General features: G+C 36.0%; 2 protein-coding genes across 2 annotated transcripts in view; both read left to right on the forward strand.

The window, feature by feature from the left end:
* LOC116167115 (disintegrin and metalloproteinase domain-containing protein 10-like) overlaps positions 1-17,782 on the forward strand; it is a 34,594-nt gene extending 16,812 nt beyond the window's left edge. Inside the window, exons 4-9 of the mRNA XM_031482356.1 lie at positions 12,937-13,061; positions 13,109-13,237; positions 13,290-13,628; positions 13,680-13,847; positions 13,899-14,276; positions 16,423-17,782. Of these exons, the coding sequence (XP_031338216.1) occupies positions 12,937-13,061; positions 13,109-13,237; positions 13,290-13,628; positions 13,680-13,847; positions 13,899-14,276; positions 16,423-17,385 (2,102 nt within the window). The 3' untranslated portion in view covers positions 17,386-17,782. The remainder of the gene's footprint in view (positions 1-12,936; positions 13,062-13,108; positions 13,238-13,289; positions 13,629-13,679; positions 13,848-13,898; positions 14,277-16,422) is intronic.
* A 1,332-nt stretch (positions 17,783-19,114) lies between these two features.
* Positions 19,115-21,106, forward strand: LOC116167121. The gene is made up of 4 exons (XM_031482361.1): positions 19,115-19,255; positions 19,344-19,537; positions 19,592-19,802; positions 19,852-21,106. Exons 2-4 carry the CDS (start codon positions 19,352-19,354, stop codon positions 20,955-20,957), a joined length of 1,503 nt encoding a protein of 500 aa, XP_031338221.1. The 5' UTR covers positions 19,115-19,255; positions 19,344-19,351; the 3' UTR covers positions 20,958-21,106.
* Positions 21,107-27,643: the final 6,537 nt, after the last annotated feature.

The following is a 27,643-nucleotide window of genomic DNA, read 5'->3' on the forward strand; positions in this document are numbered from 1 at the left end:
TGAAAAACACGAAATGGGTCCCGTAATTCCATTACGTGACGTAACATATTGCATACAACAGTTGTTGTTTTCTATGAACGTAAAGCTATTAGGGAAGCGCGTCTAGGGTCGTTATCTTGCGTTAACACAACGAGCGCTCCGTTTAATATTCAATCCCCTATAATAGATCGGACAGGAGTGCCATAATTCAACCAAGTTAATATAAACTAGGAGAGGTTAATTCGGAGAGAAACGGACACATGAGAACACGGGACGTGACAGGTAGGTACACAAGCCTCTCGTCGAATAGAGATAAATTTCCTTTTCCATTTTCTCACGAACGTCATTATCGCCGTTTTCACTTCCTTCCTATTATTTTATCATTGTTTCAAAATTTAAATGAGAATTTGATCAGAAATTGAGAGACAAGTTAATCAGGCGCCTCAAAAAAGTTCGTCGTTGTTAATATAAATTCTGACATTCCGGTAAGCTCGTTTAATTTGAAAGTAATTGAAGTAACTTTTGGAAGAGAGGCGAGGGCGAGAGGTGCCGATGAAAGCAATTTAAAGCGGATATTCTTATTTGTCTGGGCGTCGAAAAATGAAAACGACGAACGGCAGTATACAAAATGACATGCATTATTTTTTAATTTCGACAAGAATAAACGTGTATGGAACCAATAAAGCAAACGTAATGTGGACTGGGAATTCGATTCCGGGTTTAATGGAACAGGTATACGAGTCCCGCTGTATCTATTCAGTTATCAGAATCATATAAAGGAGCATTGCTTTGTGCCCGTCTCTCTGTATATGATGGAATAGCATCAGAGATACGTACAACGAGATGTAACTCGAATTTATGTTTCGTCTGATTACATTTCTAGTGAAACCTTTTTCGAATAATAAAATTTTACCATGCGTTTATTTCGAAAAAAAACATACTTCTATGTAATTTGATTTACACAAGAGAAGTACTTTTTTCCCTCTTGTAGCAAATTTAATTTGGAATGAAAAAAGTATCACTATACACTAAATAGCTAGTACAATGCATATGGGAGTTCAAAGCCCTGGACTCGAAAATGTTGTCGAGGATGGTAGATGCCAATTTCGAATGGAGTGTAATCAGTAGCAGAGTGTATTGAATTATTATAATGAAGTATTGAATACTTTATTAGGGTATTCAAAGGTTCTTGAGGGTTCTGCTGTGTTTTGGGCTTACTTGTTCCAAAAGGGTTGAGTGACTGTTAGAATTTGGATTTTTGGGTGTCGTATAGTGAAGATAAATATCGTGTAACTTACAAAATCTGTAAAGTTATTATTTCTAAATTGTATGCCGTTGTCACAGGTAATATTTTCAGGAAGTCCGTAATGTGATATAAATGTTAATAAACTGTCGAAGACGTTAATTGATTTACTCCGGGGATATGGTAAACTTGGGCAAATTTAGAAAACTTATTGTTAGACATTTTTCATTCGCAAATGGTAAGGTGCCAATATTAAACATCCAGACTTTTAAAAGGTAACAAAAAATAGGTGGGTAACATGCAGCTGATAAATTATAAAATTTAATTGAGAGAAACGCTCCTCAAATAGAAAAGACATTAAAATTACTTACCATGCGTGAGAGTTTTAATTCTTCGCGTTTATTTTCTTCGTTTGTCCAAACCAACCTCCACGTAGAGCCAGAGGAATCTACGGTCCTTAACTCCTGTGATGGCAGGTCAATTTTTCACCACAAGTTTTGAATGTAGAGTCCAAAAATTGAGGCACTTCGTCACTCAAACAGGAAATATACAGTTTCCCTTCGGGTACTCACTTTACAGTCAATATCCCGTCAAAGATTTAAAAATCACCAATGTCCGTACAGGATAATCCTACCGACTACGCCAATTACGTGTTGACGTTTTTCACACTCCGAATCAATTACTCATTTGCCTTTTAATAAGTTTATTAATAAAGAAACGCGGGAAACAAACTGAAGCTTAGAAAAAACCGCCTTAGATTTAAATAGGTAAGTATAAGTATGTGCGAAAGTGCCGAATCTGGAAACTATGGCAATTGACCTTAAATCTAAGACCTATTTTGAATGAATTTAGTGCTTCCTTATCTGCTAATTTCACTACTGTTTCACGAGCTGTTTCGTCCGTGGCCGCAATATAATTTTGCTTAAGTCCGCAATTAGAGTTTCGAATTAAGAATAGATGCCAGAGACTTTTTTGGTTTGTATCTAACAAATGAGATTTCAGTTCCTTAAAAGTTTTACGTGTAGAAGTTAATGAATTTTTTTACTTTACCTTTTAACTTAAATGGAGAGTATAAATTGTAATAAAAGTTTCTTATTGGTCTCATCTTTTAACATATCGTCGTAATATTGTGAATTGTCACAAATTCAACAACATGTTCTTGATTTCCAGAAAAATCAGGAGTTATTTGAGCAGCTGTTTCACAGTAAAAATCCATCGCTTTATGGTCGGTCGAAACGTTCGGAATAAACACTTTGATTTCCCGTCCTTGCGTACTTACTAGTTCCGTCCGACAGTGTAATTGAGTACATAGCAGTTGTTCCAAAGCGAGTTTTTGAGAGATTATCCTTTGACGACCTTTACTTCAATTTTCCTGAATAGAATTTGTCAGGGCAGTTTTCTCACTGAAAATGTCTGAAAATGAATCTGATCTTGAAAGCGTTAAAACATGATGGGTTACTAGAAGTTATGCTTCCATATGGTCTTGAGGAGCAGTTGGAAGTAAGTCCTTACTGTAAGGGCCCTAAGCCCTAACATCGGCGAATGAGGGAATAAAAAGTTCAATGATATAAATAAATGAACATATATAATCGTACGTTTAAGTGAGCTTCATGAATCTTATGTGGCAACAGATCCCAAACCTCAAAAAAAAGGCAGTTGTAGCCTTCCTTTTTTGCCAAAAATCGACTGCACCAAAATTTCTCGGAAAAACACTTTTTCTTATTAATTTTGGTGCGTAGAATCCAAAACAATTCGTACTTTTTCGATTAGACTTCTCAATCAAAAGTTATAGACTAGAAACCAATTTCGAAAAAAAATTCAAAGGGCTGTAACTTTTGAACTAGTAGCCCAATCTTGGAACTGTTTGAAATTATGGATTCTACAGGCCATTGCCTCCGGGAAAACACTTTTTCTTATTAATTTGGTGCGTAGAATCCAAAACAATTCGTACTTTTTCGATCAGACTTCTCAATCAAAAGTTATAGACTAGAAACCAATTTCGAAAAAAAATTCAAAGGGCTGTAACTTTGAACTAGTAGCCCAATCTTGGAACTGTTTGAAATTATGGATTCTACAGGCCAGGGCTGTAACTTTGAACTAGTAGCCCAATCTTGGAACTGTTTGAAATTATGGATTCTACAGGCCAGATTCTATAAGAATATTTTTTTTCCGGGTCGATCTGAGACAATTTTTTTTCGGGGGTCAAAAAAAGGCAGTGTATAACCTTCCTTTTTTACCAAAAATCGACTACACCAAAATTTCTCGGGAAAACACTTTTTCTTATTAATTTTGGTGCGTAGAATCCCAAAACAATTCGTACTTTTTCGATTAGACTTCTCAATCAAAAGTTACAGACTTAGAAACCAATTTCGAAAGAAAAATTCAAAGGGCTGTAACTTTTGAACTAGTAGCTCAATCTTCAAACTGTTTGAAATTATGGATTCTACAGGCCACATTCTATAAGAAAATGTTTTTTTTTTCTGGTCGTTCTGAGACAATTTTTTTTGGGCTTCAAAAAAAGGCAGTGTATAACCTTCCTTTTTTACCAAAAATCGACTTGCACCAAAATTTCTCGGGAAAACACTTTTTCTTATTAATTTTGGTGCGTAGAATCCAAAACAATTTCGTACTTTTTCGATTAGACTTCTCAATCAAAAGTTATAGACTAGAAACCAATTTCGAAAGAAAATTCAAAGGGCTGTAACTTTTGAACTAGTATCCCAATCTTCAAACTGTTTGAAATTATGGATTCTACAGGCCACATTCTATAAGAAAATGTTTTTTTTTCCGGTCGTTCTGAGACAATTTTTTTTGGGGCTTCAAAAAAAGGCAGTGTATAACCTTCTTTTTTTGCCAAAAATCGACTTCACCAAAATTTCTCGGGAAAACACTTTTTCTTATTAATTTTGGTGCGTAGAATCCAAAACAATTTGTACTTTTTCGATCAGACTTCTCAATCAAAAGTTATAGACTAGAAACCAATTTCGAAAAAAAATTCAAAGGGCTGTAACTTTTGAACCAGTAGCCCAATCTTGGAACTGTTTGAAATTATGGATTCTACAGGCCACATTCTATAAGAAAATTTTTTTCCGGGTCGTTCTGAGACAATTTTTTTTTCGGGGCTCAAAAAAAGGCAGTGTATAACCTTCCTTTTTTACCAAAAATCGACTACACCAAAATTTCTCGGGAAAACACTTTTTCTTATTAATTTTGGTGCGTAGAATCCAAAACAATTCGTACTTTTTCGATCAGACTTCTCAATCAAAAGTTATAGACTAGAAACCAATTTCGAAAGAAAATTCAAAGGGCTGTAACTTTTGAACTAGTAGCCCAATCTTGGAACTGTTTGAAATTATGGATTCTACAGGCCACATTCTATAAGAAAATTTTTTTCCGGGTCGATCTGAGACAATTTTTTTTTCGGGCTCAAAAAAAGGCAGTGTATAACCTTCCTTTTTTACCAAAAATCGACTGCACCAAAATTTCTCGGGAAAACACTTTTTCTTATTATTTTGGTGCGTAGAATCCAAAACAATTCGTACTTTTTCGATCAGACTTCTCAATCAAAAGTTATAGACTAGAAACCAATTTCGAAAGAAAATTCAAAGGGCTGTAACTTTTGAACTAGTAGGCCAATCTTCGAACTGTTTAAAATTATGGATTCTACAGCCATATTCTATAAGGAAATGTTTTTTTTTCCGGTCGTTCTGAGACAATCTTTTTTTGCGGCCTCAAAAAAAGGCAGTGTATAACCTTCCTTTTTTACCAAAAATCGACTTCACCAAAATTTCTCGGGAAAACACTTTTTCTTATTAATTTTGGTGCGTAGAATCCAAAACAATTCGTACTTTTTCGATCAGACTTCTCAATCAAAAAGTTATGGACTAGAAACCAATTTCGAAAAAAAATTCAAAGGGCTGTAACTTTTGAACTAGTAGCCCAATCTTCAAACTGTTTGAAATTATGGATTCTACAGGCGACATTCTATAAGAAAATGTTTTTTCCGGTCGTTCTGAGACAATTTTTTTTGGGGCCTCAAAAAAAGGCAGTGTACAACCTTCCTTTTTTCCAAAAATCGATTGCACCAAAATTTCTCGGGAAAACACTTTTTCTTATTAATTTTGGTGCGTAGAATCCAAAACAATTCGTACTTTTTCGATTAGACTTCTCAATCAAAAGTTATAGACTAGAAACCAATTTCGAAAGAAAATTCAAAGGGCTGTAACTTTTGAACTAGTAGCCCAATCTTCAAACTGTTTTAAATTATGGATTCTACAGGCCACATTCTATAAGAAAAAGTTTTTTTCCGGTCGTTCTGAGACAATTTTTTTTGGGGCCTCAAAAAAAAAGGCAGTGTTACAACCTTCCTTTTTTGCCAAAAATCGACTGCACCAAAATTTCTCGGGAAAACACTTTTTCTTATTAATTTTGGTGCGTAGAATCCAAAACAATTCGTACTTTTTCGATTAGACTTCTCAATCAAAAGTTATGGACTAGAAACCAATTTCGAAAGAAAATTCAAAGGGCTGTAACTTTTGAACTAGTAGCCCAATCTTCAAACTGTTTGAAATTATGGATTCTACAGGCCACATTCTATAAGAAAATGTTTTTTTTTTCGGTCGTTCTGAGACAATTTTTTTTGGGGCTTCAAAAAAGGCAGTGTATAACCTTCTTTTTTTGCCAAAAATCGACTTCACCAAAATTTCTCGGGAAAACACTTTTTCTTATTAATTTTGGTGCGTAGAATCCAAAACAATTCGTACTTTTTCGATTAGACTTCTCAATCAAAAGTTATGGACTAGAAACCAATTTCGAAAGAAAATTCAAAGGGCTGTAACTTTTGAACTAGTAGCCCAATCTTCAAACTGTTTGAAATTATGGATTCTACAGGCGACATTCTATAAGAAAATGTTTTTTCCGGTCGTTTTGAGACAATTTTTTTTGGGGCCTCAAAAAAAGGCAGTGTACAACCTTCCTTTTTTACCAAAAATCGATTGCACCAAAATTTCTCTGGAAAACACTTTTTCATATTAATTTTGGTGCGTAGAATCCAAATCATTTCGTACTTTTTAGATTAGACTTCTCAATCAAAAGTTATAGGACTAGAAACCAATTTCGAAAGATAATTCAAAGGGCTGTAACTTTTGAACTAGTAGCCCAATCTTCAAACTGTTATAAGAAAACGTTTTTTTCCAGTCGTTCTGAGACAATTTTTTTTGGGGCTTCAAAAAAAGGCAGTGTATAACCTTCCTTTTTTGCCAAAAATCGACTTCACCAAAATTTCTCGGGAAAACACTTTTTCTTATTAATTTTTGTGCGTAGAATCCAAAACAATTTGTACTTTTTCGATTAGACCTCTCAATCAAAAGTTATAGACTAGAAACCAATTTCGAAAGAAAATTCAAAGGGCTGTAACTTTTGAACTAGTAGCCCAAACTGTCGATTATGATCCCGAGTTCCGAATTCGGCGAGGTCGTGTTAGCTTTTAATCTAAAGTAATACGGTTTGTTTAATATCATTCTGAATAGTCCATTAACGTTAAATATTCATGGATTTATTTTTTAAAAATTCATGAAATTATCCTTAAAAATCATATGAAAAGCAGTTACATTACTCAAGTAATTAACGATCTCAGACCATTAGTCCAACTTAGGAATAATTACATTACAAAAACGAAATGGACGAAATATGTGCGATCAGTTTACAACTCAGTTGACCCGTTACAGTATTATGACATTATCTAACATGACAACCTTGTTGGTCGAGGATGCGACAAAAACCCAGTCAATTTCGAACTAATCGATAGGGAACAAGATGCAACAGGTGCAAGTAATTCGTGAATGTGCCATGTTTACACCCTAAAACTATCCCCTGACAAAAAAAAACCCATCCTTGCGTACAGTCATTATGTTAACATTAAAATAAAGATATATCGAGCTATCACTCCAAAATCTTCCCTTCATAATTATTTTTTTAACTATCATGGGTGTACTAATCGATTGGCCATTTCATTCGTACCTGCGAAATAATGAATGTAGTGAAGCAAAGGGTCGAGGAAAGGGGAAAAATCTTCGATAAATTAGCGGTGTACTTAAAATTTTAATCGAAAACCAAAGTTGAAATAACGTCACGGGCGAGTCTGGGGTCTTTATGAGAGTTTTATGTTCCGAACAGAATGTAGAGTGTGCCAAGGAATACAAAGTAGTTGAGCAAATCCGGGAATTACAAAACACTTCATACAACGTATAGTATAAAAGCAAGGTTAGAATCTGCTCTGTAAATTACATTCCGGCGTACACTTAACAGAAGCCATTTACTTATTCATAGTACGTAACGTTTGAGGTTTAGGATAAAGTTTGGTTTATTAACGCGACCTGTCGATCAGTTTTCCAAACGAAATTTAAATTATCCACCACGTTTATTCCGAATTATATATAATTACCTGGGGTTGTTTTTTTTTATTGCATGCACTCCCGTTAGGATTTTAGTTTCGCTTTGAAAACTGAGATTCTATTTTCGTAGGCAAAGTTTAATAAGATTCGCCGCAACAAAGTGGCATACGCGAGATGCAAAAGCATAAGTAATTAGTGTAGGTGGGTCTTAATGAGCAAAGACAGTTTTTGCTCGTACCGGTTGCTTTATACCGACGCAAACACGCGTATGAATGGGGCTTCACTTAGAAAAGCACTAGAATCTTTTTAATTCCCATTTTCTTTTGTTCGATTTCGAGTAGGTAACTAAAACGTAAAAGCCACTAACCTTCTCAATGGGCTGACTGTTCTGCGTTTTATTTCCTTCGTCTCGTTCCAGTTGTGCTTATTTGAAGTTGAGAAAAATGAGAAAGGGCAATTTGGTTTGATGGTATGTGTATTACCCACAATGCTTCTACTGCTAAAAGTATTCAAGTTATTCTACCTTAGTCTGCAGGTAATTGAATAATAATCCCCCTCATGGGGACATTAGTCTTTCAAAACCACAAGTATTCTTTTATTTTTTCCACCTCGTTATTATGTTCTACTGTGTAGTTATGTTTGTATTATTGTGCTTTACGTCTGATTATTGATTTGCGCTCAACTCTTCGCTGTAACTTTTATGTTTGTGATCAAATTATCATTTGCTTTATTTGAAGATTTTCATTAATAATTACATTGAGTTGAGTGTTTTTCATAATAGTAACGTTACTATTGTTAATGATGCAGACAATGAAATTTTTCAAAAACGATTGTTGGTTAGCACAATTTTAAACACTTACATGAATTTTAATTGAAACAGAACAGAATTTTTGTTTTCCAGAATTACATAATATGCTACTTTGGCATTACATGCCGGCGATAATAGCACTCATAGACGTGCGGTTGGATATTTTCGTCATTTCGTGACAGTATAATCTCTTAAAACGCAGTCGATTACGCTTAATTGGAACAACATTTTGTTTAATAGTGACATCAGCCGATATAATACTCATTATTCCGTGCAAAAAAATGTAACGAAGTGCTTCCAGTGATGAAGTCCACTCTATTTCCGTACTCTTGATAACAAGACTTTCTAAACTCAAAATTACATGCGTAATAACTTCGTGCACAACGTCGTTCAATTTGTTTCCAATTTACTTTGTTACCATGAAGAGGATTACATTTTTCTTCTTTTAAAAGCACATCTTGGGCAAACTAGCGTCACTGACTACGTTCTTTTTCAAAATAACCCGAATCAGTCATATTTATTCTTTCTTTTTCCTATTTAAGAGAAAAACCTTATTCACTAATCCTAATCAATTCAACATCGTTGTCCCCCGGCGACAATCGAAATTCCGCACCGTCGCCCGAACTGATAATCAGCTGCATTGCTTATTTCGCACATGGCATTGTTTATCGCAAAACCAATTGATTTTTGTCCGATAATAACTTTTATTTGTTACTCAGTTGTAAACGTTGATTAACAAGACAAAACGTAAACGGGTAAACGTCATGTTTAAACGCTACTGACTTGTAAAACTGACAGCAGACCTGTAAAAATTTTACAAGTTAGTAATCTAGTAATTTCATTGGCCAGAATTAATGCGAAGTCTCTGTTACATGGATAATATGATATTTTAGACATTCCTTCGAGATCAATTTAAGAACTAATTATTTACGTTTACAAATGAGTAACAAATAAAATATTATACATTATACGCCAGGTAATAGTTTTTACTGGCTCTAGGAGATGACAAGCTCGCCTAACGGCTCGCTAGTCAACTTCTCCTATCGCCAGTAAAAACTCACTTACCTTTCTTATAGAATGTGGTCTGTAGATCCCATAATTTCAAACAGTTCAAGATTGGGCTACTAGTTCAAAAGTTACAGCCCTTTGAATTTTGTTTCGAAATTGGTTTCTAGTCTATAACTTTTGATTGAGAAGTCTAATCGAAAAAGTACGAATTGTTTTGGATTCTACGCACCAAAATTAATAAGAAAAAGTGTTTTCCCGAGAAATCAAAAGAGAAAAGAGAAGTCAAAACAACCCAAGCCGCTTCACGAAAACATTGTTTTGGAAGTCGAGGATGAAACTCTTACTTTCCCTGGCGAGGTGGCCTCGGTCTTCAATAACTTTTTTACAAACATTGCTGTGGGTTTAACAAAAGATATACCAGTTAACATCAGACCACTTTCCTCGAACGGTAACTTATGTAGTTCATTTTTTATTCACCCAGTTAATGTTGATGAAATCGACAACTTAGTTAAGGGTTTAAATAACAACAATTCTGTGGGATATGACAACATTCCGTTATTTTTAGTTAAAGAGAACCGGGAACTGCTAAAGTACCCGTTAACTGAAATTATAAATTCTTCTTTTTCTAATGGAATCTTCCCAACGCGTCTAAAAATTGCTAAGATCATTCCTCTCCACAAAAAAGGTAGTAAAGGAGATTTGAACAATTACAGACCAATTTCACTGCTGTCTGTCATATCAAAAATCTTGGAGAAGGCCATGAAAGCACGGTTACTACGCTATCTTCAATCTCATAACTTAATTGCAAATAATCAATACGGCTTCCAGCAAAATAAGAACACCTCAGTAGCGATTTGGAACAATTCGTTTTAGGCGTTTTTTGTGACCTTTCCAAGGCGTTTGATTGTGTTGACCATAATATCATGTTAGAGAAACTTTCAAACTGCGGCTTCAGAGGTATAGCTGCTTCGTGGTTTCAATCTTACCAATGGAATAGGCAACAGTTTACAGAAATCACCACATTATCAGAGAAAGGTATATTTCACAAAATGCACTCCGATAAAAATTTCGTTCAAAGAGGTGTCCCACAAGGCAGCGTGCTTGGTCCTATTTTATTTCTAATTTATATAAAAGACTTAATGACTTCCTTTCCAGACATAAATTTAACATTGCTTGCGGACGATACTTCTATTGCCTTTCAGGGCACGTGTCTTAATACTCTGCATGATTATGCTGCAAATAAGGTGTCTGAAATACAAAAGTGGATGTACCGTCATAAACTAATCCTCAATTTCGATAAATGCTTTACGATTTTGTTTAAAACTTCTAAAGCACAACAGTTCGACTTCCATTTAAATGTTGGAAATCAGATAATTAAATCCGTGGATAACACAACATTCTTAGGTGTTACGATAGATGAAAATTTATCGTGGTCATCACATGTCACTAATTTATGTCCAAAACTAGCAAAGGCCGTTTACCAAATCAGGAAGATAAGAGACAGTAGGAGCAGCAACGGCGAAGATTGTATATTACTCTGCATTTGAAAGTTTGCTTGCATATGGGTTAGAATTTTGGGGAAATAGTGTTCATGCTAACGCCGCGTTTAAGTTACAAAAACAAGCAGTTAGAACTTTGCTGTATATAGGCAAACGCGACACTTGCAGAGAAACATTTAAATCGCTAAATATATTTTCCTTAACGAGCCTTTATGTCTATAAAATATCTATAATCATTTTCAAAAACAAACAATCTCTCACTAAATCGTCCGACGTCCATGATTATCCTACAAGATCAAATACTCAATTAAGACTTCCAAAAGTACACCTATCGCTTTTACAAAATTGTCCTTCCTATATAGGCATCTTCAATCATCTGCCTGACTACATAACATCTAAGCAATGATTAACCAAATTTAAACGCAGCCTGAAATCATGGTTAAAATCACAGGAATTTTACTCATTAAAAGAGTTCTATAGCTTTCATGATACCAATCCTTAGTTCACATTTCATCATCCATATTATTTCTATTTCTATTCACATTATTAAGAAGAAAAAAAAATTATTTTTTAGTGTATAAACGCTCTATTTTCTTCCCGACACCGTAATAGGTTTCTTCTGTTTATTTTATTTATACTGTTAGTTTATTGGTTTGTGCAGAAGTAGGGAATAAATCATTATTATTATTATTATTAGTGAAAGTTAAAAGTTTCTATCGTACGAGCAGCAACCGAAACGTCAGTTCGAGTCGTTGAGTTCAGAATTTTAACGGATGAAGTTTCCTGAAGCTGTTTGCGAGTGCTTTTGTGTCTTTGATAAGTATGCCTGAATATCGCAAACCGCTCACGACCAGATTATTTGGATTCTTAAAAAAATTAAGTTATTTAAGATTGTTAAAATTTAATTTGTCGACCGCATGAGTGCGGGGTATTATGCATAAACAATCTTTGTAAACTTTCATGCGTTTCGAATTTTTGCCAACATTATGAAAAACATTTGGAAGGCAGAACTGCCCTACTTAATTACCCTGGATGCACCTGACTGGGCCGCACGTGTCCATGATCCGACTTAACTTTCAGTTCCTTCTTTTCTTTCTTAAGTTATTCGCTTTTTTTCGTGAAAACGGAACAGCATTGGTAATATTAGGCAACGTTCGTCGCGTAATATCAGCATTAATTGATATCATAACATTTAAAATCATTTAACACTGAAATGGTCTAGCTAAGATTGGTTTTAAACGACTTCTGTGTAAATACAGATATGAGGTCTCGCCGCACGATACATCTTTCATTACGATCGTGATGCGCTCAAAAACAAATATCGCGCTGTATAAACGAAAACATCTAAACGTCTGCCTTCTGGATAAACATTATCACTTTCCCTAACAGCGCAAAGTGAAAAGTTTTTTATTTGAAAAGTTTGTTTTATTCCTTTGTCCCTTAAGCATAAATTATGTATTTCTTTTTTGTTATGCTTCTCCTCTCAAACTTCATTTTTTATTTGATTGTATAAAATTATTACATTCCGAAACTTTAAACGTCGTCAATTTTAATAACCATTTGATATTTTTCCTTCCGACATAATTTGAGTGGATGTATAAGTTAAAGTCAAGAAGCCGAAACTTCGGTATCTGTTTTAATAGCGAAACTCGCGGAAAGCGGAAAACGAGCACGTTTGCATTATTTGCTATTATTATTATCCAACTTTCGTGGATAATATAATTTGTCATAGGAAACTGTTTCAGCTAATTTTTCGCGTTCACAATTATATTTTAGTAAAAGGAGAAGTAGATAGGTAATCAATATTGTTTCCAATCTAATTTCCATCTCATAAAATCGTATTGGTATGATCGACAGCCGGCAGTATCAAATTTTGATTTTTTTTATTAGAAGCGTTACGAAGAAGAAAATTATTCAAATAATGTCATTTACATCAAATTTATATTCTTTTTCTTCTTTGAAACGTTACCCACATTTGTCAAATTTTAGTATTCCGTCTTTTTACAGAGGAAGATTACGACGCCTTTTGTTTGGCCTACATGTTTACATATCGAGACTTTGAGATGGGTACATTGGGACTAGCGTGGACTGGCGATCTTAAGAATGCGGGGGGAGTTTGCGAAAAGAATGGGGTACTATTCGTTTTGTTTGTCTTTCTTTTTAAACAAATCCCTTGCAGCACTACAGAGGCAGCATGAAGTCACTAAACACGGGGATTGTAACACTATTAAACTATGGCAAGCATGTACCTCCAGCTGTCTCTCACGTGACTCTTGCCCACGAAATTGGACACAATTTCGGTTCTCCTGTGAGTATAAAGGCAAATAATAAGTAGACATCGTTTCATAGTCGAGTTACAGCACGATCCTGAGACGTGCACACCTGGTGGTGACGATGGCAATTTCATCATGTTTGCAAGGGCGACCTCTGGTGATAAGAGAAATAATAACCAGTTCTCCCCATGCAGTTTGAAAAGCATAAATCCTGTTCTAAACTTCAAGGCTCGATCTGCAAAAGGATGTTTCACTGAACCTCAGGCTTCCTTGTGCGGGAACGGCGTTGTGGAGGAAGGCGAAGAATGCGACTGTGGTTGGGAAGGTGACTGTCGTGATGAGTGCTGTTTCCCTCAACGTCGATACCCACCCATCGACGAACCGCCTTGTCATCTAACTCCCAGAAGTGTGTGCAGCCCTTCACAGGTGCGTACATTCACTGCAATTTTACACTTAGCAAGAACGTTGTTATTGTAGGGACCTTGCTGCACTTCACAATGTCAGGTAAAATTCGGCGATAAATGCAGAGACGACAATGGTTGCAGAGATGCCAGTTACTGTAACGGACGCGGTCCGCAATGCCCACCGTCCATTAATAAACCAAACAAAACAATATGCAATCAAGAGTTCGTGTGCTTTATGGGGGTAAGGCTCAGTTTACAACGCCAATCGCGCTACAAATGTCTTCATTTACAGGAATGCACCGGATCCATTTGCCTAGCTTATGGTTTGGAATCCTGCCAGTGCTTACCAACGGCAAATGATCCAAAAACGAAAGCCTGCGAGCTGTGCTGTAAACTACCCGGCGAAGGTCAACCTTGCATATCATCGTTTGAATGGAACGAAATGCCCTACGATGTACCTGACATGTACTCAAAACCTGGCACGCCTTGTAACGACTACAACGGCTATTGCGATGTTTTTCAAAAATGTCGCGAGGTCGATCCTTCTGGTCCATTAGCTACATTGAGAAAATTACTTTTATCTGAAGAAAGCATTGAGCATTTTAAGAACTGGGTTATGGAATATTGGTACGTCGTCGCTCTGATTATAATCAGTGTGGTTGGCCTTTTGGTAAGTTGTAATTTTTGTTGTGATATCTACTATCTAATTCTTTCTCAGCTTAATATTTTATTAATTATTCATGCTTTAACGAAACGTAAGTTTATTTTCATTTGGTGCCGCTTTTTGCACTTCGTTTAGTTGCACAGTTAAGATTTATTTGCCGAAATTTAGGAAAAACCCAGGTTGGCAAATTAACCGCTTTTTATTTAAAATTTTTCATTTTGCACACATCGTCCCGTCTAATTCCATAAGGCACTTGCTGTTTCCTCTGTTGTATCTTGAAACAATTAATTTTATCGTACCTTACAACACTGTTTATTGTACTGGAATTTCAAACTACACCAATTAGGGTATGCTATAAATTGTATCATCTCGAAAAGGAATCGGGGAAAGTAGTGTCACTTCCCAGTAGGTTTATTGTTCATCTCAATATCGCTGTGCTATGAATAAGAATCGGTATAAAGCGGGTAATAAAGCACGCCGTTGGAACCACCCTTTAGACTCCCAATGCCACAAATTTTCAATGCTTACTTTTTTTGTTTAAACATTTATAAGATATACTTATTGGTCATACGTCTAGATTGATCGACCTTGCCCATTAGATTTCAGTTTGTCAAATGCAGGAAAACAGGTATTTATTTAATAGTTTGAAATGCAACATAATGATCGTTTATCGTAGCCCGAATTTAGTTTACAAGTGAAAATCAATATTTTACATTATTTATTACATAATAGTGAATATGTACCTACAATTTGCCAACCTGATAATTATTAATATATATTAATGTCATCAATCATCAGCACTAAAACAAAAATCGCTTTCATTAAAGGCATGTGCGGTAAAATTCTCTTTCAGTCTACTTTGAATTTCCTTTCATTCTTTCTGAACTTGTAATACCAAGTTTTTTGGAAACTCCCAACGCCTTACAAAAACATTCCTACACAGCCTAGTGGAATTGTACACCATTCACATCCTTATTTCATAAACTGAAGCACATTATAAACTAACTGTCGTCTTTTGCTATCGTACACCGTGATTTTATCGCACTAGATGCACCAAATCGGATAAATGGCATATAAATAAGAAGAATGTTAAAGGCTTTTTATTATCATGCAATTTAAATAAATAAATAAATACCTCAGTGTTTTCCTGCATTTGGCAAACTGAAATCTAATGGAACTGGACAATGTCAATCAATAAATTAACAGATAAATTAGACATGAGCAGAGTATATCTTATAAATAGTGAAATAGAAAAAGTCCGCATTGAAGGTGTGTGTTATCTGTGATATGAGTAGGTACTGGATCTACACAACTTTCTTTAATGCATTGTACAGTGGAACATTTAACTTATAAACGTATATGCGGTTATAAACACTTCGTTCATTCATTGGGAGAATAGAGACCTATTTTTATTCACAGCTCAACAATATTTAGATGATCTATAATAATATTAGCATTGTATGACCCCCCTACAGTGGCGTAGCGAGGGGGGGGCGAGGGGGGCGGTCCGCACCGGGCTCGAAAGCTGAGGGGGCCCAATCCGCCCCTACTATGTAAGTAGTAAATGTATAATAGGTAATTAAAAAAAAAAAATGAATTGAATTTCATGATTCAAGCCTATACCTAGGTAAGTATGGTTTTGGCAAGTTTTCGTGAACGGTGAACGTCTGATACGGTCAATACCCCTACACACTACAACAACAGCGCTAGCGCTACTGTTATTGCCTTGCCTGTAGTCGTAGAATTGTCAAGAACTGCGAAGAACCTGCTCCCCGCTCCTCACAGCAACCTATTCAATTCACATTCTCTCTGTGTCTGTCATTAGCATCACTTAAAAGACGAAAACAATTTAAGATTTGAAAATTTGGTTAAAAAAAATACATAATTACATTTTGTTTGTCGTTTATTTTTGTTCTTTTCTGTGATACCATGACCAATCGACACCGCGAAAGAAAAATTGAGATGGGGGGGGGGGGCCAAGTGACTTCGGTCCGCCCCTCCTATTATTTTGAAACGCTACGCCACTGACCCCCTATTGTTTCTTGTAGACTGCTTTTTATTATTATTCTGCTTAACGCTCACTCTCTATTTTCTTTTGGTCGGTGGACAATGATTTTGTAAAATGTGATCTACATAATAACGTTTTTTGTAGATACTAAGCACAAAAGTATTAGGAAAGAAACCTAACATCAAATTAAAGTCTGTGACGATTATGCACAGCGCGACTACAGAAACTGTACGGCTTCCACCAGATGGCGACGGTGGCGTAACTGTGCATCCCGCCGTTCGAACGAAAGTACCTCTGAAACGAAAAGTCCGTGATGGAAAATTGCGCAGAAAACACAAAATCAAAGATAACAACAACACTAAGAGTCAAAATAAAAATAAAAAATCTCCAACAAAGAAAAAGAAGCGGGTATCTGCACCGATTGGGGCCGAAGAAAGTCGAAAGAAGGAAGGCGACACGGCAGTAATTGAAATACCTCCTAGTAAAGTAAAGAAATCGCCTCAGCACGTCTCCGCGAGTAAAAAAAGGAAGAAAAAGAAGGAAATCATCGATTACAGTGCAGATGATCCCAAAACTCCCTCAAACGTCCTGCACAGTTCGCTCACTCCAGAAGCCGATCCCTTGGGTAAAGTACAAAACTGGCTCCTAAAATCCCACCAGTCCTTACCTAAATCGAAATCGACCCCCGCCGCTCTCACAGATAAATCTCGAAGCCCTCACAAGCGAACGAAGCGCGCCGAAAAAAGTAAAGCGCATAGTTTAGGTAATCTACCGGGTGATAAGGAAAAAGTGCGACTGCAAGTCGTCTATAAACCTCCGTTTAAATTTAGTGTCAAACTGAGAAAGCCAGAGAAGACATGTGTCGTTATCGAAAAACACCCAGAACGCGTCAAAAATAATCCCAGGACGGGTGTGCTCGTACGAACTGTTAAGGAGGACAAGAAGCACCAGAAAGCTCCAAAACCAGGCCAAAATGTTGTACATCCCCTTCAAGGAAACATTCCCAACACAAAAATCCCAAACGAAATCGATTCTAATTCACATACCGTCCAATCCGATTTAGAAGTTTTACTTTCCGAAAGTGAGTTCCTATTTTCAGGTGACTGACGCATTCCATTATATTATTTATTGTACAAGGCTGTGGAACATTCCGCATTTTTGTTTTCGACAGAAATTATAAAAATATGAACTTTTAAAAATTGTAAATAGCAACTTATTTGGTATTTTTACAGTGCCATTTTCTTTTGTACTGTATTGGTATCGTCCTTTGAGCGTTCATGTAAGATATTCACTGTGTCAAAAAAGTATGCTAAAAATGTGTATAGTGCCAAATAGTATTTTGTCTGATACTCACGCGGTTCATATTTTTATTAAACTTCCATGTACTTAATTTTTTATATTTATTGGTTTATTGATATTATTTTAATACTAAACAGTATTACCATTTTAATGACGTGTCTGTCTGTATTTTAGTGTTTTACAGTTAATAAACTAATTTTTTTAACTTGTTTTTATTAGTGACCTGCAGAATTAACAGATGAGTTAAAATACATTACCCGACCTTATCTAAGCACCCCTTATTTAGAAATTACGATTCTGTCCGAATAAAGGTAATGAAACGTACTTTAAAAGTCCATTATGTACATAGGTGGACCTTTTGTACCAACATGGTACATACGCGTACACACAGAATTTTTAGCGAATTTTTGAAAAAAATACGCTATTATATTCGTTATGGCTGGCAGGCCGGCTGTCCGCGTGAGATCTCCACAACTACAATAGCTAGAGAATTCAAATTTTCACTAAAAGCTTTCTGCTATATGTAGATGTGCAGGCACTAGTCTATTTTGAGTTAAATTACTTGTGAGATCGATAAATTAAGAAAATAATTTCGATATGGGTTTCGGAGGTGCTATAATTTTATCGTTAGATAGCGCTACCAGTATAAAAACTTATTATTTACTTTGTGATTTGTTTTACAAAATGAAGACGTACCGTCAATTGAAATTAAATAAAATTAATTATTTAACGCAGCCAAAATTACTCGTGAGATCGATAATTTTAAACTTCGCTAATAAAATACTGACCTGCATTACCAAAAATGCGCTTTAATCATGCATATGCTGATTTACAACTTGTTTTTTTATTTTCTCAATATTCTTTAAATGTCATTCTATTTTCTTTAAAATAATGCCCGAGAACCCAAAATTAAATTCATTATTCCTTATTAATTTAAATTTCTCCAATCTTTTGCCAAAATTATTCACTTTCCAGAATTTCGTCCACTGCCGTTTTGCGCGAAGGAAATTTTTACAAAAAAGACGTACCTGAAGATTTCTGTAAACTTTTCCATAAATGATATGCAGAAATTAAACGCCAATTATATGCCTTTTAACACCGTTGGTTGGCTGTAAAGTTGGTCGGGATTATATAGTTTCTGGGACAACTGATTTTCTATTAGGGCGCAAAATTTGATTCTGCCGGTGCAAAAAGGGCCCATCTACAAAACAAGGTGATTAAAAGATGGCATATTTTCTAAAATTAATTCAGACAGCGATTGCGATCTCTTCCTAGTCACCGAAAATGCATGATTTTCAATTTTTGGACGTCAAGTTAACCATCGTTTGGAAATTTTCCCACAAATTTCACTAATTTTTGTGTAACGTTAGCGTTTTCATGTAAGTGTTATCTGAAGTTACTATTTTAAAAATCGTCGGTTTGAGTGGACCTTTAGTAAATTCAGAGATCTGTATTGGTCGATTTAATTTTGGCGGTCATTTTTTTAACGTTGGTAACCGGAACTATTTTTTAAAGTTGGTAGCGGCCCTCTGGTGTGCAAATGTCTAACTAAAGTTTCAAAACGGTTTCAAGGTATTGCGTTTTGAAAGTCTCTTGCCTCATAGGTGCCAGAAGAGGTTTGAAAATTAATTTTTCTTTTTAATTCGTAGAAGATTAACGTGGCCAAATTACATAATCGGTAAAATCGTTATTAGTTTCCATTTTGAGTGACAGACCCATAAGATTTTTACTTTCAATTTTCACATAATTTTGTGTCACCTTTCTAGTTTTAAAGATGAATAAAGAAGAATCCGACGAATCTCAGTATTACGTGAAGTGGGAGACGCACGGGCGTTTTGTAACATCGGTTCTTTGTTCATTGCTCGAGCACCAAAGTTTGGTTGATGTGGTGATATGTTGTGGCACTAACACGATTCATGTCCACAAATGCGTTTTGGCAGCGAACAGCCAGTATTTTCGCGTAAGTCACATACTACATTGGGTGAGTAAGCCTTTTACCTACCTATACCCACAGGAGCAGTTGGAGAGAAATATGGGTACGGAACAAATCATCATGACCGGCATTGACTTTGTGATAGTAAGATCCCTAATCGAGTACATGTACTGTGGAATCACAAACATATCCCACAAGAACTTAAAGTACATGATTGCAGCTGCAAACTTTTTCCAAATACGTGGTATACAAGTACTTGTATCCGATCAGCCTGAAATCGGCTACGAAGCAGGTTTGTTCATCTGGGTCCATCGATTCTCTCCATTAAACTAATATTTTAGGCCTAATTAACATTCCTCCCCCTGTGTTCTTAACTAAGAAGCCCAAATATGCCAACTCCTGCCGAGCGCTTAACACCCCATCTCCCCCAGAAAATTATAACATGTTTAAAATGCCAAATGGCAATGATTCCTATGTGCAGAAGAAATACAAGCGTAAGTTTGTTAGATCCGAAGCAGAGAAAGCTTGTGCCAAAGAGGCGGCCGCTAGCAGATTAGCTCTAGAAGCACTCCAACGTGAAATAGCATCCACTCCTCAAGTGGGATCATTTGTAATCGAAGAGTCTTGCACTGAAACCACGGTTGAAAACTTCATACCACACACTGATGAAACGTATAGTGAGCACTTAGACCATGATAAAAACGTACCAGAACTCCAGGTGATGAATTTTCAAGACCTCAGCAACTCTACTTTCGTTAACACTCAAATGATCGACATGGAAAAGACACAAGCAGTAGGTAGCATCATGCAGTTTGATATGTCAACAGATAAATTACAACACATGCTTGGTGCCGAGGTACCCACCAATCTTGAGATCATGTTCCGTACCAGTGAGGGGCAGCTTGTTAATATCACCGAGGAGCAATTTCACAATCTCTCCGATGGAACACTGCAATACCAGTTTGTGGATGAAGACGGTCAACTTAGTGAGGTACGACAACTACAAGTTCCCGAGCAACAACCCACACTGCCTAGTTACCAGACTACTGAACAACACCCCTTCCTTGAACCATCCAACTTCTCGGAGGGGTGCGAAAAAAATGAACCTAATCCGCAAGGAACCATTCCCAGTGATATGTCGCTAGAATGTAAAGAAGATGCATCTGATAGTTTCTTAGAAACACTACGTCCCTATTCGTCCGAAAATGTGGGGAAAGTTAAAGCTTCCGACGTCGATCTTGAAGATATTGTAGATATTACAGACATTATAGATGAAACTGGCCTAAATACACTTACTAAAGGGGATCCACTTCAGGAATCTTCTAATCGACAAGACGCTAGTCTATTGGGGGGTGGGGATTGTGAAATTATTGAGGAAGAACTCTCCCCGGTCAAAATGAGTGGACCTCGACGGATGGCGACTAGTCGTAAAAAAAGATTGCAGTAATTAGTTTGTTGTTATAAATATTACGTTTGTGTTTTTCATATTTGTTGTGATTACCATCATTGCATTGTAAGCTAAGAAGTTCAGAGTGTGATCAGAGGAACAATTCAATTTGTATTACAAAGCTCATAATTATAAGGCCTCTTTTTGTATGTGTACCTATTCTGGAAGATGTTGTTCCAATTATTTCATCTGGATAAAACTGCGAGCATCGCCGAAATGGTAGAAAACAGTTCTTTTTGTAGAGCCCTTTAATTGGAATACCATAAAATTAATTTCTTCCCTCCCCCCGGCCACCTACGGGTCTCGGATGAGAGTCGCGCAGGAAAGTTATAGTTTGTACAAACCAATTCATTTCGGTGAGACCTTTCATTAGAATACCATGAAGGGTAGAACGTGTGTTCACCGGAAATAATTCATAGGGGGCCCCCTTGAGAGATCGAAATTTGATGGCCGTCTGGCACACCTGCAAGGTATAGGCTACATATTGCGAAAAAGTTCAGGACCCTAGCACCATTCCCCTAAAAGATAGAGTAAATAATATTATTTACTCTATGCCTAAAAGTAGTTCAAAACCGCAGAAGTGGGTCCGAACAGACGACGAACGACGGACAAAACGCAAACAATAGCACTTTTTTTTAATTCTTAGAAAATGCGCTAAAAACTGTTTACAATTCACCACACGGGTTCAAGTAGTAACCTGTGCGTTACAACTTGTACTATCCAGTTATCTTTATACATGGTCCCGTCTCCCAAAGACCTAAGACCCCAGAAACAACTCTTAAAAGGACTCTCATAACTAAAATATCGGGTTTATTAATTTTTGGAAGCTCTGAAATGACTTTTAAAGGTACTTAAATGCACTTAGAGACCCATAAACCACGCAAAGGGTCAAGCTTAAATGCTCTTAAAATTATTAGAAACTTTGAAGACTCTTAAGGACTCTGAAAACTAAAAGCTCCTTGAATCTTGTTCATATATTCTGGTAGGATCGCTCTTTACATAACAAAAAACGATTTTCTGATTGATTTCTTTCATTTTTAGTGATTCGACCTTTTTATGGAATCACTCGACGTATTTAACTTGCGTATTTTTATGAACTATGCTAGGTCAGGGGTGGATGGGGCCAGTGGGATACCGGGAACTTTCCCGGTGTGCCGATAGGATCCATGAGCGCTTTGCGACTGGCAGCATCACTCAATTGAAAACACAAAACAAAGATAGAGCCAGGCTACGCCGTCACTTGCAAGGAATTAATTTAATTAATATTCTAAGGTAAAGGTACAAATAAGAAAATTATCAAAGTCCTCGTGTCCTTCCTTTTGTCGGTACCCACCTCCGTCGTCCCATTTCACCCGCAATTCGCATTTTGGTGGATTTTGCTGAAAAACCTCTACAAAATAGTACGGGAATTTTAGGGGCACTTCTCATAGCTCCTGCTTTTATTGGCGACACGAGAAAGAGAGACCGCGATTCGGGCTCTTAAGAAACTGTTGGGTGCCCAAAGTCAACTATCTCTCGAAGACGCGGGCCTTACAAAACAATCGGATCAAAACTGTAGAAGAAGATAGGAAAAATCACCACGTTAGTACAACACGCTTGAGGATGGAGCAAAGATGTCGCCGAGCGCATATTATGTAGCCCCCGTCCCTACAGTTGTTAATTACACGACGCCGGTAGCTATATACATGTACACTCCTCGTCTTCCTCCGAAGGTTTTCCTACAGACCCGCATTTGCTGCCAGCCAGCTAGCCAGCCGGCTCAAAGCTACCTTTTACACATAAATTTGCAAAGATGCGCTAAAAATAAAGTAACTAATAAGGATATTGGTACGATTACGAGAAGAAATTTTATAAGATCCTGTAGGGGGCAACCACAATTGGGATTTCTTTAAAAAAATAATGTATAGAATTGTGGACCGTCCACCGCATTACTTCCGAACGATGCAGATAAATAACAAAAAAATTTCTTTAAAAATGGCGTTTGAAGTAGTTGTTAAAGTGTTCTAGACGCTGTTATAAACGCAATCTTTTCGGAAAATACGACGTGTTTGTTCGGTAACATTCTAGAATACTCGAGAGCCTTCGAGAAAGAGCGGCGTAGTGATTCGCACAAGAAACAAGAATTCTTTGCTTCTTGTCTTGCGCAAGACAAGAAGTGATTTTTGTTCTTGCATGGCTTTGTAAGACAAGACAAGAAAATCCTTTGCAAGACAAGAAACACCGAATGCAAGGCAAGAAATTTTTTGCAAGGTTCCGGTGATCGATTTTGAAAATACGTATTTGCTTCACGCGCTTGAAAATATAAGTAGCTCGCTTGAGTAATTGCGCTAATAGTTATTTACATAAAAGTCACGGAAGTTTACCATTACTGGCGAGGAAAAATTAAATTGAATTAATTTTGGAGTCAAGTAGTATCATCTTTACTGGCGAGTTTTGTATTAGGTACATTTTTCTCGAAATTGTCTTTTTAATATAAAATTTCGGCCTGAGTGGTGCAGTAGCGTGAAATCACGACTGCGGTACTAAGGGCACCTAGTTCGAATCCGGGTACGGGCAAATATCTGCGTCCAAAAATAAAATAAAGTGATGACAAGTGAGTCATTATAGACATTAACAATGCCTATGCCAATGTAATATACGAGGCGACAGGAAAAAGAATCTGCTAAAGTGACAGGCTACAGGAAAAGTACTCAGGTAAAGTGTTACTGCCACTGCCATGAAAGCTAAAGAGCGAGTAAGTTCGGTTAGCGTATTATTTTTCAACATTAAAGGTTGCCGTTTGAACTTCTGCACAAACTCACAAAATTTATGGGTTCGAATTTAATATCAAATAGTGATATTCTCATTTATCCAATTTTTAACATTACTTAACAAAATATTACAAAAATTCTAGATTCTTTTTGCATTTCTATCGCACAGTATTTGTAAAGTATTACTTTAAATAAGAAAAATGATTCGCAAAATTAATGACAAATAGGTTGCTTAACCGACATTATTAATATGAGTAAGTTCCTATAGCAATAAACAGCCACACACCACTAGACGAGCAAGAAATTTGCAAGACAAGACAAGAAGTGGCAAAAATAAGTTTGCAAGAAGTTGCAAGAAAACAAGACAAGACAAGAAAGGATCATTTCTTGTTTTGTCTTGTCTTGCGAGAATCACTAGAACGGCGTTTGCTAAATATAAGCAAATCGAATTGCGTTTCAACGCCGAAGTAATTTTAAGATTTAAAAATTAAATAATTAATTAATTAAGTGATTAAATAATTAATTTGTAAGTGCACTCTTCGCCTCTTGCTCACAACGAATTTTTTTATGCTATGTGTCGGGATAATACGAAATCTACGAATTTTTACATTGTTTCAAGATTACACTTGAATTTATTTTCAAACATCTTTGGTTTGGTTATTTTCATGTTGAAATGTCCCTCAGTTTAGAGGTAAAATTTTCCAAAATCGAAAAGTCATATTTACCCAAAAACTATAACTATAAATATGTAGTTATGAGGTGCATTTAACTTATTTGAAAGAACTAATTTACTTATTTAATGTGCATGTGTTTTACAATAGCGTGCTCGCTCCCAAAGGTTACCTATCTTGTGGGAAAGATGATTATATGACATTGTCATTTAAATGAAAGTCTTGTAATTATCTTACTCTTACACAATTTAACCGAGGGTCTTTGTTTTTTTCATTGCCATCTTTACATGTGAGTTGTATCTAATTATGCATAGTCTATCTATAGACATAGGCAAATGACTTGTTCTGCACTAAAGTACATTGTATGGGTATTATCAAAGAGAATATAACGATACTCTTTGGTATTATTTACTTGTATCATTGAATAAATTTTTAATCCAATGCTTGTATGGAGCATTGGGTGACGAGTCTATTTTCATTAATTACCAGGAACTTGTCGTAAACGAATGATAAATAAAAACCTTTTATAAAGTACGCAAACTTGACTAGATGTGTCTAACTTCTAACACCTTGTTTAAATTGAATCAATTACAATTGCGATAAAAAGTAAAAAGAAAAAATAGGCATCTAGGTCAGTCATCTTACACAATTTTTTTACCAAACATTGCAAAAAATACTGTAAATTTGCATTTTTAATATATATGTTGTTAGGGACTACGTAGACAGTAAGTATAAACGTAGATTTGCAACCCTCAGAAACGTGAATCAGGCGATGTACAGGGTGAAAATCGAGAAAAGTTTGGCCTTTTTTCAGGTTTTCGCAAAAAAAGAAGTAGAGGAGTGTTTTGAAGAGGAAATGTGCTACTTTTTAAGTAGAGAAAATTACATAAAAGGTGGGCTATGTGCGGGCTCTGTATCTCTGTTAGCAGTGACGGACTGACCCGGAGGGCGAAAGGGCGGCGCCCCCCGCGCCGGAGCTTAAATCGCCGCCGTGGCGCCGTCAACTTATCCTAGAAATATCAAATAAGCTAGTTTCCGGCATCCACAACAAAATCAAACGTAAAGTTTAGCAACTGCCGATAAAATGACAAACTTGAAACTGCCGATAAAGCGACAAAGTATACGTATACCTACAGCTAAAATCAGAGAAGCAATAAATAAAAGTGAAAGGCTTTAAATATTTCATGTGCGTTTTTCTTTATTAATTTTTCAAATTTTTGTAAATACTATAGTATTTGTGTTACTGGCATTTTCCATCACATCGAAATATATTCACAGACGCTGATTTCGCTGCTTCTGACTTACTTGAGGGTAATCTGGAGCAGAGGGATCAACTCACACCTGAAAAGGAAAATAGGCCGATCTACCAGTCTACGAAAAACCCTTTTTGTATGATTTCGTCTTCCAGAAAATTGGGTAGCACAAACGCTGGCTGCCATAAAGTTGTTGTATTACGCACGCATCCAATCATATCAAATGCCTCTTCGTTAGCAATTTTAAAACACAAAAAAGCAAAAAAAAATTAACAAGATAATGACCCGGGTAAAAATTAACAGATTATTATTTGTTATTACAACACGCCATTTTATTTCAATTGTTTTTCCAATGGTCACTTGTTCTTGAAACATGCGTTTATTTCCGGTTCAAATGTGTTAAAAATAGTTATAATTTAACAGGTATAAATATTTCTTTTACTAATTTAAATAAATGTTTTATGTTCATTTCAGGAATATAATAAATATTAAGCATTACAATGATTCAATATTATAAAAAAAAATCGCCGATAAAACCTACCAGTTCATGTATCTTAAATTCTAAAAAAGATACAGATCTTTACTGAAATATCGAGTATTCAATTCTCTATTTTATCGTGCAAAAAATAATATCATCTCATTTAATTTTTTCATGAAAAATCATAGTATATAATTACATTTCAGATAACGCCTTCTAGTGACGACCGGAAAACCACTTTATTTAACAAGATAGGAAAAAAGTAAAATAAAAAAGAATGGATACTATATCAGGATTTCTCAGCTATTTTTGATACCACTTTATTAGATAAAATCCGGAGAAAATTAAAATTTTTCATTTGGTAATGACTGTTGCGCCCCCTAGTGCTCATTTCTAATAAATTTTCTTTGCCGCATGCGCTACAAAAAGGTTTAATGTATACAAAACAGTATGATGAGTATTTTAAAATGTACCTTTTAGATTTAGAAACCAAACTTAAACTAACACTTTTTAGGAAGACATTTTCTGTAATAGAAAGATTTCTAGTGAACCACCCTTAATTTCCCGGCAAGACTTTAAAAAAACGTGTTCAGGGATTTCAAAAACTTATTCTCGGCAAGAAAATTTTAATTAAAATCTCTGGAGAACTGAATTTATTATTTATTATTTCAATATACGTTTTCTTAAGGAATTTAGCGCTAAGGAATTTTGGCTAGTCTAGTCCCTAGAATTGTAATCACTGTTCATATTGGCAATTACAACTGTAAAGTGAGCAATAATCTTTCAAAAATAGATTTTTATCTGCCTCCTTTGAATAATGTAAGATAAACAGGTTTTTTAAATTATAATGAGTAGGTACCTAGTGAGGTCGCTTAGTAAAACATATTTACCAGATGTATACAAGCACTATTTTGCATGAGGCAGAAGAAATGACACAGAAGGGATTGATATACCTTACCCTATAGGATACAAACTACCATAACCTTTGTAAACGTTCATCCCTTAGAACTCGTGTATGGAAGTTTCCTTGCTTATACCCCCCAGGCTCTCCGGTGCTACGTTCTCCCTCAAAGCGTTCATCCCTTAGAAGTTTTCCTAGAAAAATAAAATTTGAAGTTCTGTATTGTAATGGAACCGAATTAGCCCGCTAAAATTCTATTTAAATATTTCCGAATCCGAGCCTGGCGCGACAAAAAAGGTCAAGATTGCGCTTTGTTTCGTTTTCGTGGAACACGTGTTTTTTTTCTTCTCTGCTCTACATTGAAATGGGCCATAATTTACAATAAAAGTGTCAAATATTACGCTAGGCGAGCTATGCGAGAAAACTTAATGATCCGTATCGACCCGTCTCGGGGCACGTTCGATATTAACATTGTTTTCGTCTAGGATTTGCCTGCAAAGGGGAAATTTAGGGAGAAGTATGTGTGCTTTTGTTGTGACCAGAAGTAAATGTTTGCGTTGCGAATAGTGAGTGCAGCTTCGACAATTACAAAGGTGATGTACTCGTTTTATTTATCTCTACGTCTATTGCATC

Source organism: Photinus pyralis, unplaced genomic scaffold (genome assembly GCF_008802855.1).
Source record: "Photinus pyralis isolate 1611_PpyrPB1 unplaced genomic scaffold, Ppyr1.3 Ppyr1.4_LG3b, whole genome shotgun sequence".
In the NCBI taxonomy this organism is placed as follows: Eukaryota; Metazoa; Arthropoda; class Insecta; order Coleoptera; family Lampyridae; genus Photinus; species Photinus pyralis.